Source organism: Gallus gallus, chromosome 6, assembly GCF_016699485.2.
Source record: "Gallus gallus isolate bGalGal1 chromosome 6, bGalGal1.mat.broiler.GRCg7b, whole genome shotgun sequence".
In the NCBI taxonomy this organism is placed as follows: Eukaryota; Metazoa; Chordata; class Aves; order Galliformes; family Phasianidae; genus Gallus; species Gallus gallus.
In genome coordinates this window covers 32819178-32834353 of record NC_052537.1, presented here as the reverse complement: position 1 = coordinate 32834353, position 15176 = coordinate 32819178, and the positions used below count along the sequence as shown (strand labels likewise).

The following is a 15176-nucleotide window of genomic DNA, read 5'->3' as shown; positions in this document are numbered from 1 at the left end:
ACGTGCGGACCAGTCCTTCAGTGCTCAGCATGCAGACCGTGATGGTTCTGTACGCTCTGCTGCTGATTTTCAAAGGAAACCCTGGTTTTCTGAGCTGATGCAGCAGCTAATGCTCACACGCTAAGAACCAGAAGCAAAGCATGTTACTGCACCTTCTAGCACTGCCAAGTGTGGGGATGCTGGGAGAAGAGAAAGAACAAAATTTGTGATGTGATGCTTCGTAAGATTAAGAGCAATGGATTAGATGCTTGCAAGTAGAGAAAAAATGGGCCCCAGACCCAGAGTAGGAGCAGTGGACCTTCAGTTTTGCCTGCGTGCTCAAAGAGCTGGCTTCTCAGCGTGCCACGAGTGGTGAACTGCTAAAACCCTCTCTGCTGCAAAAAACACTTCTCAGAGCTGTAGCTGGAGGAGGACAGCAGGGTATGGAGAGCTGCAGGGAGCAGATGAGCAGTCTGACATCCCTGCTGCTGCATGGACTCACCTGCAAGCCTGTTATGTTCAGAGCAACCAACCCCTGCTAACAGAACTTCCAAGCCAGAAATCATACTTAGAATCAAATAATACTTGGACAGATGAGTACAGAACTACAACACCAACAAGTGGGTAAGAAGATCTCTTCCTATGTTTCACCACTTGGTCCCAAAACAACCATTCAGTCACCCAAGCGATCCCTAAATCTAGAACTCAGCACCAAGCACTTTGTGAGGATGCGTACATGGGAGATAGGAGGATGAGGTTTGAATTCCAGCCTGGTGCTGTCCCTCCTGCTGTACCAGCTCTTTGAACTGACCTTTACCTCATCCTGCCAGAGCAGGACAGGACGCTGAGTGACAATGTCCCACAATGCAATTACTGTGCGTCAGATGAGCCAGTCCCTTACAAATCACCTCGAACTTTACACATCTGCTGGCTGTCAGCATCTGCCAGGTTCACTCACCCGAAAATAATGAAAAAACTCTCATTATTGTTCCATAACAGGTAAAGTGTTAGGACAATTATTAGACATCCTGACTGACCTTGTGCAGACTTAACCAGCTGCCCTTGCCAACCTTTATGGGCAGCCCTTGGGCATATAAAACACAAAAGCTGTTCTTTCAGACAATGAAGAGGCTGTGACACCAGCAGGAAGAGAAATGGCCAGAGGATCCTAACTGAAAGCCATCACTCCTTCAATTCCTGCTGTTCTGCAAACAACAAAAGAAACTGAGGGCACGGTGAAGGCTAAACTTCGGTCTCCCCATCTCTGACCACCCTCTGGCTCAGTGAAAGGTTTTGCTTACGAAAGAGTTGAAATCATTCAAAAGGAAACCCCTGAAGAGCCACATTATTCCATGTTGCTCACTGCATGGCTCATGCGCTGCACTGGAAGAGTGGCCACCATCAGAGGGAAGTGCCCCCATTTTCCCAGTCCCCATAATTCACTTAGCAAATCACACACTGCTGTACAACGGAGGCAAATATTCTTTTCTAGCCACAATAATTAGCCAGTTACATTGTGAAGTGCAAGCTCAGGTCACACTAATTAATGCCAATCCTGGGCCTGGACTTGCAGGGTGGACAGTGGTGAAATTCCAAATGGTCCCATTATAGAACTAAGGACTCTGGAAACACCACTTGGAAACACTTTCACAGCAAGAACTTAAATTGTTTGGTTGATGTTCAATGTAAACTTGAAATCCTACTAACACCTTTAGTTAGGTATCTAAATCACCCTTAGTTTTTGAAAAAGCAGAGATACTGGGCTCCCATATGGAACACAAGGCCTATCTAGTCCTCTATTTCCCACACAGGCTGCTTTCCTCTGATGCACCATATACAGTTGGATACCAGAATTACTGAACACATTACTTGGTACTGTAAATCCAGTTTCACCTGATTACATCACAGACTCACACAACACCGAGTGCTGCTCAAACCTACGGGTGCAATCTGGAGCAAAATAAACTCTGGTAGACCTTAAATACTTGGAAGTTCTCCACTTTGGAGCTGTCAACAACAGAAATCAGAGCTCCGGGTGTTCAGTCAGCAGGAACAGATCTGGAATATATTTATTTTGATTATGCAAAACATTTCTATGGACAGTAGAATTAATCGTACTCCAATAGTTTTAGTTCTTTGCTGAAGCAGCTGCTTTGTCTCTGAAGCCACTAATTATTCCATTAAAAGTTCAATCAAAACCAAGCTATCTTTGTCACTGTCACATTCGTAGTTTGTATACAAACAGCACCTGTTTGTAAATAATGGATTCTGTTTTAAGTAAGTCAATTGCCAAAAGGCTTCATTTAGCCTATTTTATCAACAAATAATTCACTCTCACGTGCCTTGCACTCTACTTTAGAAGGTGCCACACAATTTCATAGCAAAGCAAGCTGCATTTCAGCAAGCCTAGTGTGACTTCAATCTGGAAGTGATGAACTGCTAAGGACACAAATGCAGATACAAGCTTTCTCAAAGCAAGCAAAACTCAGCTGAGCGTCCTTCGGTACCTGCAGAACCCTTCAGCTGACTTCTGCACCTTTCACTGTACTCTGAAGAAGCAGCACAGCTAAGAACTACTCCTGCCAGGGCATCGCCTGCAAAGACTACGTGCCATTTTAATGAAGGCCCCTAAGCCTAATGGTGATAATTAATGATGGAGATATCGCTGAGGATATGCAAAGGATCTGGTTCGGTTCTTAAGATTTCTGACCAAGTTCACCCAACATGAAAGATGGGAAAGAAAGTTACCCAGCAGCATTAAGCTGAGACAAGTCTCAAGTTCTAAGGCCCTGAATGAGGCAGACAGCTGCTAATCCATTTCAGGCTTAATCAGTATTTAGATAGTAGAGGAACAAGTACTGTTAGTGGGTATCATGGTAATACATTTTATTATTCTTCATTGGTAAATATTAGTATGTCCCACAGTTGTGCTGGTGGATGGTAAATACCTCGAGACCCTAAAGGTTAATGATGTTTAAATTCCAAAAGTGTAAGCACTTATTCATGCAAATTACACAGAAAACCTAGATTAGGAAGGCCCATCACATCAAGAAACCTGGGTACATGGCTAGTGCTGCAGAAACATGGGACCACAGGCTGCTGAGGAGCTATGGCCACTTCATAGCCAGCGAGGATCAATTCCTGGATCTGCTCCTGGCTCTGCCAGTGAGCAGCTGTGTGCCTACAGGGAACTGTTTCAGCTCTTTGTGTCTCTGTGGCTGCATCCACAGTGGGCAGATGGTCACACCCAGCCTTCTTTGAGATCTGCAGATAAAAACTGCCAACAGAATTAAGGGTAAAGACAAACAAATCAGTGCTAACCCAAGAGTTTGTATAGTTCATTTGAAAGCCCTTCTAGGACTCCCTTGCTATCCCATGCCCTCAAGATGCAGCAAACCAAGAAACTTCGCTTTGGTTATCATCCGTTGCAACAGAGATTTCTTGCTCCCTGCCCTACCCACTCTTTCAGCCGGCTCTTTGTAAACCCACCACCATCCCACCCGAATCCCCGCATGCCGAATTGCTTTACAGTTCCCGTTCCACTTGTTCTGCTCACAATCCTCTCCTTGTCCAGCTCCCCAGGTAGCTGACTTTAACATGACTGCCCAGCTGCTCCACAGCCTCCCCTCGCCCCAGATTTCCGCTGCTCTTTTCAGGGCCTCTGTAGAAGGCCCTGCTCACAGATGCACTATACGGGCCAAACAACAGGATGTTGTAAACGTCCAACTACTGTGTGCTTTTCATATGGATATGCTAATGGCCATACTATCAGCACACAGCTGTAAATGCAAATAGCAGAGCTCAGCTTGGGCATCTTTTATGGGTGTTTAACCACCTTCTGTCTTATAAGGGACCAACTCCCTATTATTTGGAAGATAAAAAGCGAATAGCTCACCTCATGTCAATGCTGTGTAAATCAATTAAGACAATAAGAGCGCAGTACAGAGGTGCTGTTAAGGCTGGCTCCAACAGAAGGCTTTAAGTCACTGATGGCTTTCTCATCTGCCCCAAATGGCAGCCCGGTGTCTGCCAGCTATCTGCACACACTGCAAAGAGGTGTGTTTCATTCAACTCCATTATAACTCGGTTACAATAAGCGCATGCCGCAGCAAACTAAGCAATCAGGAAATGGTGTGGGTTAAAAGTTTCAAAAGGACCAAATTATCTTAACAAGAAATTTTGGGATTGTCTGTCTAGTCACGCACCACTCCAATATCCCCACCTAAAATGAACAAGAGCAGTCCCTGGTGGGTTTCTGTGTGTTTTGGCACCCTGGGTTCTGGGTTATAACGGTGGTGCCAATGCCCTTTGCCACACAGGTGCCACACAATCTGCCATGGTTTGTCCAAGCATCAGAAGGATCCAGATTCACCTTAACGCTACTTGAGAACAGAAGGATGTGTGCTCCGTACAGCAAATACTTCCACGGCTCATTCCTTTGTTCCCTATTCACCCATTTACCCATTGGTAAAAATTATCAGAGATACAGGCACATTAGAAATAAAACACTCCCTGTTGTCATCACAAGTAATACCACCTTAAACAGTGAGCCATTCCTTGGGTGAATCTCTAAAGTACAGACAAGTGTGTTACTGGATGCCATCCTGGTCAGGGCATTTCAGAGCCCATCAGCTTCTTTGGTGATTTTTCCACTCCATCTGACTGTACTGAAAGCTAAAACCGAAAACAAATGAGAAAACCGACCCCCTGCAGCCATCATAACCGTAAAGCAGACTGAATTCTGCTGGCAAAAATTACACTGCTACTCTCTCAAATGCTAACTGAAATAACTGCATAGCAGAATTTGGCTGAAAACAAGAAAAAAATCACGCAGCAAATATAGGTTTAGATGAGCTGAAGTGACTTCAGTCATAGGAAAACAAGAGCAAATGAGTTTTTTATTGGTGTGTAGTATATATTGTTACATGAAGTTAATTGCTGTAATGGTGTGGGAGATGATGCAGGAAGACAACAGGTCAGCCTCCACTTTGTGAGAGTCCATATCCACAGTATGAATCATCAGAATGATGTTTGAGAATCACAGTGGGCATTTAAAATACATATATGCACTGAGAAATTTTAGCTCCATCTCCTTGCAAAGGGTTGTATCAAAGAGAATTAGTTCTAAAGTTCCTGGCTATCTGCATTTATGACTTCTTGATCGACACAGAAATGAATTAGTAAGAAAAGGGCCACTTCTAGCTTTAATCCATCTGCATGAAACCACCGAGCCGTGCTGTGACGCAGACACTAATATTAATGATCAGCTCGTAATAGGATAATGAGTGAGTAAGGGTTTTAAGTGGTGTGAGCTGGAACAATTACCAACCTAATAGGCAGATAAATAAGGCTGCTTGACTTTACCCACAGAAGACGATCGTTCTTACCCACTTACATTGAATGACCTGAACAAAATATGCTATTCTTTTTGCTTCCTGATGCCTTTCGGTGGTCATTTGTGTCGTCCCCAACAGCCACAGACGGAGCCACTTGTTCACACATCTAGCAGACCAGATATATCAAAACTTGCCTCCCTGTTCCTAGCACACCCTTTAAGAAATGAGTGCGGTGCTTGGAGCTGGGTGTCACCATGCAGGGCAGTGGGCAAAGTGCTGCACACGGAGGCACCACACTGTCCCCATCCTGAGCCCCAACCCTTCTCACCATACCCTGTCCAACTCAGCTCAGCTCTCCCAGCATCTCCAAACCCTCCTCAAAGATGCCCCGAAGCCCCCTCTGAATCAGGTCAAATTAGCTGCTGAGATATGGAAATGCCTAACAAGCAACAGGGGCCCAGATCCTTCCAGCATTTCAAGAGAAAGCCATTAATATCTTGTATTTAGCCCAAGGCCAGAGCTTTCCTGTTGTTTCAGCAGCGCATTTCTGGCATTGCTGTAAGTTAAGTTGCAGTGTATGTTGCCTCCATATGGGAGGTTTCAGCAAATGCAGTGACACAGTTATTAAATAGCAGCCTGCAACCTGATGGAAAATAAAGTTTAAAAACCTAGGAGAAGCAAACAGTACGTCAAAAACATCTGGGGAACTGTGATGCAGATATTATTAACATGTCCTGGTTTGTAAGGAAATGATCTTCTTGCAGACAGTAATTATATGGTTGTTGTTATTTATGTTTACTATGGCCATGCCTGAATGCCTCAGCTACTATCAGAGCTACCCTGCACAAACTCAGCATAAAAGAGAAGCCCCTGAAGCACTTACAGTCTAAAGAAACAAAGGAATAAATCCCCCAGTTTACCAAAGGGGCAACAAGCCACGGGAGAACAAAATCATTTTGTCACAGCCATGCAAAAAAAATTCTGGCGGAAGGAATCAAGCAGCTTCTCTGCAAGATAAGGGAGGCTACAGATGATACAGAAAATAAAGCAAAATTAATCTGTCGCTCTGACGGCAGGCATGTGTGTCCTTCCTCTGTATGAGCAGAACACCCGTCTTTGACCATCTCCTGCAGCCACCAGGAGGAGAGGTAATGGACTCAAGTTGCACCAGGGGAGGTTCAGGTTGGATGTTAGGAACAGTTTCTTCTCTGGAAGAGCAGTGAGGCCCCGGCACAGCTGCCCAGGGAGTATTGGGGTCACCGCCCCTGGAGGTGTTCCAGAGCCATGGGGATGTGGCACTGAAGGATGGGGGCAGTGGGCACGGTGGGGTGGGCTGGGGTTGGGCTTGGGGATCTGAGAGGTCTTTTCCAACCTTCATGATTCTATGATTCTTCCTCTTGGGGAAGGGAATTGCCAGAGCAGCTGGGAGCCCAGGGAAAGTAATCAGAAAATGCCAGTCAAGGAGATGTGACAGAGTGCTGTCGCAGGAAGGTGATGGGATGTCTTATCCTGGAAGATGGAGAGCAGGAGCAGCTCCTGCATGGACAGACTGACTGTCAGCTACAGCTTCAGCAGGGAAATAATGTCATCAGGAGGATTTGGGTGAGATGAGAAGGGAAGCCAGGGAAGTTTAATCCTGGCAGAGGTCGCACCCTGCAGCATCTGCCTCTGCACTCAGCAAACAGGCTGCTCTACACCGGAGGAGAAATAAAAGCTTTTATTTTACTGTAATCTTTTCCTCCCGGGGTCTATTCTGAATCCCGGATCTGCATCCCAACTACAGAAAAGCGAGAGGACACGCTGCAACCTTGCGTACAGAAAACACAGAATCAATATTTACCTTGAAATAGATAGAGCCCAGTGTCACACTTGCCCCCTGGGTCCCGCTGTGTGCAGGACACACCGGCCGGTTCACCAAGTTAATTAGCTGAACGAGGCCGCTACCTGCCCAGCAGCCCTTAAGCCCTTTGCATGACCGACATCGCATCGCTCAGCCGAGTGCAAAGGGCACGCTGCTCCCCCAGCACCCCCAGCATTCACCTCACCGCGACCCACAGGCCTGCAGCACCCTGCGGCCCCCCCCAGCCCCCACCCCATAGAGCGAGGGGCCGGGCTGGAAGGGCCTCACGTACCTCCGCACCGCCTCGGCCGAGCCGGCGATGGGCACCCCGCCGCCCTCCCCGCCGCTGTCGTACAGCACCCCGCTGATGTCCAGCAACAGCCCCCGCACCGCCCGTGCCCAGGCCGCCATGTCAGCACCGCCTCACTGCCCCGGGGGCTGCCGGGAAATGGAGTCTGAGCTCAGCGAGGCGGCCTGAAGGGAGCGGGGGATGGCTGTTAAAAGTAGCGGGGATGTGTGTGGTTCTCTCCGAGTCGCGCTGCTTCTGTCAGCTCTGAGTGTCCCATGATGTCAGGACAACGTCCTGGGCTCTGCTGTGGGTCCACCTGCTGACCCACTCTGCATCTCCCCCTCATGCAGTTCCTCCTCACACACGGCTCCTGGAGCACAGAGACATAGAACCCAATAGGTTGGGTGCAGTGCTGAAGGTTTCCCGGTCGCTCTGCAGACCACGGGCTCCCCAGAGGTCTCCAAACATCCATGCAAATAGGAGCATGGGCCTGGTTCGCAGGGACCCTCTGCTATGGGGACGGCTGTGCTGGCCCAGGGGACCCCCTCCAGCCCAGGGATGGCTGCGTGGCCTCACCTGCCCCAAACACCCCATCAGCCAAACACCCCCTCCGTGGCACCTCCTCACACGTGCTCCAAGAAAAATAATTCCCTCGTCATGTTAAAAACGGAACCAGCCCCCTCTCTTTCACAGTCACAGACAAGATTTTATCAGTGTTACAGATAGCTCTGGTTCTCCCTCGATATAGTCCAAATGCTGCCTTATTGCTAATATTATCGATAGCACACCGTGGCTCACAGAACACATCACAAGCTGCGCTGGAACCACAGTCCACTTTGTTTTAAGGAAAGCAGAGGAGCCTTGGCAGCATTGATTTGCATCGCCGCGTCTGGAACAGCCTTTGGCTTCTCCTTAAAGATAATATCTAAACTGTGAAATTCACTAAATAGACCCAGAAATGGATCAGGTTATTTAAAACAACATCACTAATGGCGCAATATCTCAGCTGTCTACGCTGATAGCGAACATTGTCTTGGATAGTGTTATCAGCCCAGGACACCCGCTATGAATATTGATCCGCAGCTTGTTACAGCCATCACTGCCGTCAGGACAGGTCAGGGTTGAAACCCACCCAGCATCAAAGCAATTTAAAGACAGCACTCAGGCTGAATTTTAATGCTTGAGCTGGAAAGCAAACCAACTTCAAACAGACTGCTAAAACCAATCCGTGAACGCGTGCTTTCTGCGTGTGCCTTCCATGGGCATGTCTGTAGGTCAGTTGCCATGCACGTGCTAACCTGATGATATTTGAAGATGTCTGCTAGCCCACAAATTAATCCCAGCCCTACATTTTACCTTTTATGCTTCTGCAGTTGCAATAACTCAGAAATATTTATATTCTCACCATAGATCAGATCAATTTTTTCCTTCCAAAAATGAAACATCTCCAGTGCTGCAAAGGCTGACAGGATGCCCCATCCCTGGATGTATTCAAGGCCAGGCTGGATGTGGCTCTGGGCAGCCTGGGCTGCTGGTTGGCGACCCTGCACATAGCAGGGGGTTGGAACTGGATGATCATTGTGGTCCTTTTCAACCCAGGCCATTCTATGATTCTATGATCCTTAAAATACAGTGAGCAACACATCTATTTACCAGATCATCATACCTATGTTTTTTCCATGTACATTGAAACTGGTATTGTGGCAAACAAAAAGAATCTTGTTCAAAAACATACCTACAAGATATGCAAGAATACGTCATACTCATTTCTATTATTTGACCTCACTTTTAAAGTACACTGTCCAGAAATGGGAAACTTTTCCCTCTCCTTCTGCACCTCAGGCAGCTTTATCACTTCGACACATGAGAAGCACTGAGCAGCACCCAGCAAAGTGCTTTCCAGCTCAGCCCCAGGGTCATTTTCATGCAGGATGCATCCATGAAACTAAGCTTCATTGGTCTGCAGCTTACTGTCCAGGACAGGGATAACTTCTGAATGTGTGTGCTATCTCATACCAGAGCCCAGTGCCAAACGGACTCTCAGGTGCTGCCACTACATAATTGACTAAAGGAATTACTTGTAATCATGTCTCCCTGCACATCTTGATCTCATCTTCCAGCTCCTTGTTATCTTAAGACCCACGCCTTTGCAATAACAAAAAGAAATCCCAACTCTAACTTCTTTATTCCTCTTCTGCAGCACCTGTTACCAAAGAGCAGTGCCTGGTCGGATTCCCACAGACAGGCAGAGAGTGGGAGCACTCCCTCTCCTGCTGCACAAAGTCTTTGTCTACACCTCAACCTGATGTACAGCACCAACAGAATGCAGAACTGCTAAGGAGAGTAGACAGAATCCTCCTCAAAAGCTGCAGAAGTACAGCACTGAGTTGCTAGGAAGTTTTAAAGGTCATAGGAGTGGAGCAGGGTGGAGAGACCTGACCTGCTGTTGTTCATCTTACCCCTGCTATAAGGATAAGAGGTGGTGGGGCGCTTCCGTGCCAGGTGACAGGGCTCAGACAGGGGCTGCTTGGTGGGGCAGGCGTCCAGCATGGGTGTACCTCAGTTTTTCCACCTGTGAAATGGGGCCGACGCGCACGTCAGGGCTGAGCTCCAGGAGTCAGGGCCAGCCCTTGAACTACCCAGACCTTGAGCTGACCCCAGACCTACCGAAAACGCGAATATGCTAATTTGCGAAGATGTTCATTAGGAACCGAAGCTCAATTTTACGCCCAAAACAAAGGCCCCCGGGCAGAGGCAGCGCACCGAGCCCCTGCGTTCCCCTCCGCAGGGCTCACCCGGGAGCAGCCACGCGTGCATCCCCCCGGGCCGCTCCGCGGGGCGGCGATGATGGTGGGGGGCGGCGCCGGCTGCGCCTCCGCGGAGCGGAGCGCGGGGAGGGCGCGGGGCCGCGTGCCAATGGCTGCGCTGCCCCCTCCTCTGCCCCCACCTCACCGCCCGCTCTCCTCCTCCCCGCCGCTCACTCCGCGTCGCCAGCGCCCAGGCGGAGGTTCCGCGAGGAGGCGGCGGCGGAGGCTCCGCGGAAGCGCTGCCCTCCGCCCGGCCCCGGCCCCGCGCTGGCACCCGCGGCTCTCCGGCAGCGCGGAGCGGGGGATGCTGGAATGCCCGGACGGTGGGGCCAAGGCGGCCCCCGTCCAGCAGCATAAGATCTCCTTCTCCATCCTAGACATCCTGGATCCTCAGAAATTCACCCGGAGAAGCGAAGCGGCCGCGGGGAGCGGGGGCAGCACCTGCCGCTCGGGAGAGCAGAAAAGTTTGGCGAGAGTTGAAGTAGGAAAAGGCGCTGCTCAGCACGAGAGCGGGAGGAATAAACTAGAGGCGGATGGTAGGAACGCGTTCGAGTTTCTCTGTTCGGCGCCGGCGGGGCGAGCAGGTGCCGGCAGCCGGGGAGCATCCCCGAGCCCGGACAGCTGCGGGGGGGTCGGGCTGCGGGCCGCCGTCCGTCGGGAGGGAAGCGAAGCGGGGGGCGGGGGGGGATGCAGCCCCTTTCGAGTCTCGAGGATAGAAAAGTCCCCACCCGGGCGATCCTCCGGCTGCGCCCCGAGCGCACCACGGCGCGGCCCGGCCCCAAATGGGAGCACCCCCAGGCCATCCTTCCCCGGCCAGGAAGGGGTCCCGGTCCAGATGCCGATCCCTGCCCGCTGCCCGCCCCCACCCCCCCGGCACCCGGGACAGCCGCCTGGGTAATTGCTCAGCCCGTCCCCACCGGAGGATGCCTTAGCTCCCATTGATCGATATCCTATTACTGACTCCCGCCTATCTCCTGCCCACAGCTTGCAGGTACCCACTTCAAACCTCCTTCCCCCGGCCTGATCCTAATATTGTTCGATTAAAACTTACCTTTAATAGATGACATCTATCGATCCGGCCCTCGCAAATCTGAAACTCCATTAGCACGGAGATGGGGAGGAGGGGGAGGGGATTTATTTCGTTTCAGAAGGGGACTTTAATAACTTCTTTTTTAATTGGTAAGAAATCCATATCCACACCTCCCCGTAAATGAGCGGCCGTGGCGGGGGCTTGCCGGGCGGAATTCTTTCTCCCCTTTCCTCTTTTTTAACGACCGTTAAATCTCGGTGCGAGGAGGGACGCGGAAGGAACGGCTCCTTGCAGCGTGGGGCCGGGGGGGGCTCGGAGCGGCGCCGCAGTGCCTCCCTGACCCCGCCGCCCTCTCCCGTAGATGCACGCACCCCGGCGGAGAGCGGCGCGGAGGCAGCGGTCGAGGAGGGGCAGCCAGCGGCCGGCGCCGGCTCCGCTTCGTGCTCCGCAGACCCGGGGCCGGAGGAGCCGGGCTCGCCGCGAGGCGGCCGGAGGCGTCGGGCCGAGGCGAGCTGCGCCAAACCGCGGCGAGCGCGGACGGCTTTCACCTACGAGCAGCTGGTGGCTTTGGAGAACAAATTCCGCGCTACCCGGTACCTGTCGGTGTGCGAACGCCTCAACCTGGCGCTCTCCCTCAGTCTCACCGAGACGCAGGTGAAGATCTGGTTCCAGAACCGCCGCACCAAGTGGAAGAAGCAGCATCCCGGAGCCGACGGAGCGGCCGCCCCCGCGCCCCCCGCTGCCGCCCGCTGCTCCCCCAGCCCGCCGCGCCCCGCAGCGCTGCCCGGGCAGACTTTCCCCTCGTACGCCGCCACCAGCGCTCTCTTCCCGGCCGCCTCTCCCTTCCCCCTGGGCGGCCCCGGCGGCGGACCCTTCGCTCCCTTCTTGGGGCCCGCGTACCTCGGGCCCTTCTACGCCCCGCACCTCTGAGAACCCACCCCGGCTCTGTCCCAGCGCTCCGGGGGTGAGGAATCGGGTTTTTCTTCTCCGGCTCGCTTCGACAAAGAGAAAAAATACCTACATGCTGTAACCACTGGATTTTATTAGCACGTTTGATATGTAATTATAGGCGTTGGAGATGGAGAGAATAACCCTCTTTACACATGCCTGACGCTAATTCTTCTCCAAGTTCCTCTTTCGAACGTTCCTTGTCGCCGTCTGGCTTGCCAGCACACGCCTCACACCCGGGGAGCTCAGAGCTGCGACACTTTGTTCCCACTGCTGCTGTCCCGGTGCCGCTGACCACACACGGCCCGTCCGATTTCCAGGGATGCTCACACACAGAGACGTCCACGACTTTTGCTGCTGCTCCGGGACCTGGTGCACGACCCACATTTGTATCAGACTTCAGATCCCAAACCTGCAAGCCTTGTGCTTGGTGACCTGCTAAGTTTTCCCTTCTGTCTGAGGCATAGGGACTGCAGCTCCGTGCCATCAGGCGATGTGCGCAGAGTCCACTCGGGCAGTGGGAAAGTATTTGATTGCTGCTAATATGCATCGCCCCTCTGCCTTGCATTTCACTTCATCCCCATTGACTTCAAAGGTTTTAGATGAGACGTCCGGAGATCATTCCCTTTGCAGAGAGCCGTTGTTCTTGGAACAACAGCGGTGGTGCCAAATGAGGCAGAAATGAAAACGTAAATGAGAGAAAATGATTGCAGTATTCATCTCTTTAAAAATGGGGCATTTGTGGTAGAAAATAAGGAAAACACAGGATTTCCCGCATGCAGAGACCTATCTTCTGTAACAGAGAAACACATGCGTTTTGGTGGGGTTTTGTTTTGCCTTTTGGAGCATTTCTTAGAAGGGGAAATCATATTTCATCTTCATTGTTACAAGCATCGGAATGAAAAGGGACTGTAGCTGGGGGCTGCTCCTTCCCTCAATGCTGGGAAGTCATTGGTTTAAAATAAATCCGCCTCATGCGGCTTGACAAATTATTCCAACCCATGTGCACCCCCTCGGTCACATCACGATGCTTTCAAGTAACGCGTTGGCTCTCCAACCAAAAATCTGAGCTCATAAATCCTATCTATCTCTTGTGTTTGTCTGAATAAAAAGGTTGTGCTGGTTTTGGGTTTTTTTTTCCCCCCCTTAAGTTACCCTGTGTTTAATTGTTTCTAATTGTGTTCCGGCAGAGTGGTGTTTGCATTCCTCCGTGGGATTTTTGGGTTCCTTGAGCCAAGGTGCCCTGCAAGGCTCAGTGCATGCGGGCTGAGGTCCTGCCGTCACCTTCCCACGCCCAGGAGGAGGCAGTCAGTGTCTTCCCAATTACGTGGAGTGCAGTTAACAAAGCACAGGGTTTGCCTCAGGTCATGATTTTGGAAGTCATAGCTCCGGTATATGAGTATATTTACTTGTCGGTTAATTACAGTAATGCTTTCACTCTGATTGGATATGAATTATAGTTGCAGCAGCTCATCCCATCCGTGCTCCTGACTGGGAGAAACCAGACTGAAATCCTCCTGGCCTCCTGGCAGCCTGCTCCCTGCGGCTCACATTGCTGTGTGTGCAGGCAGCGCTCCGGGTTTCCTTTGGCTGTCACTGAGATGCTCCCAGAGCACGGGCCCATTGCTCACCTGCACTGCTCTGAGGTCTTGGGGGGAAGGTCTTCTGCCCTGACACCAGTGATATGGTCAGCTCTCCTCCTTAATGAGTGTAAATTGTAGAAAAAAAACAGAGAATGTTACAAATTAAAAAATGCAGCAGTATAACTTGATATGCAGTCTTGATGTTTGGAAGCCTTTTGAAGGCTTTTGTCTTTAGCTTTATGAGAAATCTGAACACTTGATTCCTGTGCAAGAAAAGCCAGCCTTCCCCCCCCGACCCCATTTAGTCATATCTATTGCTCCGGGTTGATGAAAAAGTTTTACAATTAATTTCAGAGAACACATCACAGTTCCTATGGTGTATCACTTGCACCCTTGCCTTGGAAGAGTGGTGCATGGCAATGGCACCGCACACCTCACAGCACCAGCCCCAGGCCACCACAACTCCTGGCTCAGCTCTGGCCAAGCACTCACGCTGACGTGTCCCTCCTCTTGTCCCATGTCCCTTGGCTGGTGACCCCTTTGGCTTCTCTTTGTGACTGGCCACTACTGCGGCTGTGATTCAAACCTCAGCCCTGGAAACAGCAATTGCTGCTGAGCTCCACGCTGCCCAGATTGCGCTATTCACACCAGTAACACTTTTAGAAGTGCCCCACTGAGTATCCATTATCTCTAGCAGTTCTGAATACAGAGTTGTGCAATATTATCAACCGTAGACAAAAATTGACTTTACTCACAGCTGAATATAGATGTTAAAAGGAATCACAAGTAAGACCCAGGTGTAAACTGCAAAAATTGCATCTACATGTTAATTTAGAGGAGTTTTGAATTAAAGTGCTCCAGAGAAAGCAGGAAACTTAGTGGCCAATCTCATTCCCCTTGTGTTGGCTGTAACAACAGCATGGGCAGTGAGCAAGGCCAGCTGCTGGGCATGTTTGGGTCATGCATGCCCATGTAAGGCTTTGCACACAGTCTTAATTTCTATTCCAGAACGCAGCATAGCAGCTAGGGCACCAGCCTGAAATCTTCCTCCAGCCATGGCAAACACGTCATGCTTCATAGGGAAGCAAGGGAACATCTGCTGTGGTTCAGCAGTGCAAGTTGTATGTGGATAAAGGAAAACTTCTGACTCGTACAATGTTCATCTTTGGACCAAAAAAAAGTAATTCTTGTTTTGTTACCTCCTCTGCACAGTGAACAAAAATATCAGTGGTCCAAGCCCAACAGAAGCACTCTGGTCATCAACTTCATTTAACTTGTTAATGAATAAAGTCCCTGGGGGAGTACCATGATCAAAGCTGGGGAAATGTTGGAAATGTTTGTTTAACTGAACTTTTAGGAAACAA

General features: G+C 50.3%; 2 protein-coding genes across 4 annotated transcripts in view; one reads left to right on the top strand and one right to left on the bottom strand.

The window, feature by feature from the left end:
• LHPP (phospholysine phosphohistidine inorganic pyrophosphate phosphatase) overlaps window positions 1–7588 on the bottom strand; it is a 67850-nt gene extending 60262 nt beyond the window's left edge. For all 3 annotated transcript variants that reach the window (XM_424063.8, XM_046943175.1, XM_004942343.5), the window contains exon 1: window positions 7448–7588. In XM_424063.8, the coding sequence (XP_424063.4) occupies window positions 7448–7566 (119 nt within the window). In that variant the 5' untranslated portion in view covers window positions 7567–7588. The remainder of the gene's footprint in view (window positions 1–7447) is intronic.
• A 2735-nt stretch (window positions 7589–10323) lies between these two features.
• Window positions 10324–14595, top strand: NKX1-2 (NK1 homeobox 2). The gene is made up of 2 exons (XM_015289065.3): window positions 10324–10787; window positions 11643–14595. Exons 1-2 carry the CDS (start codon window positions 10361–10363, stop codon window positions 12209–12211), a joined length of 996 nt encoding a protein of 331 aa, XP_015144551.3. The 5' UTR covers window positions 10324–10360; the 3' UTR covers window positions 12212–14595.
• Window positions 14596–15176: the final 581 nt, after the last annotated feature.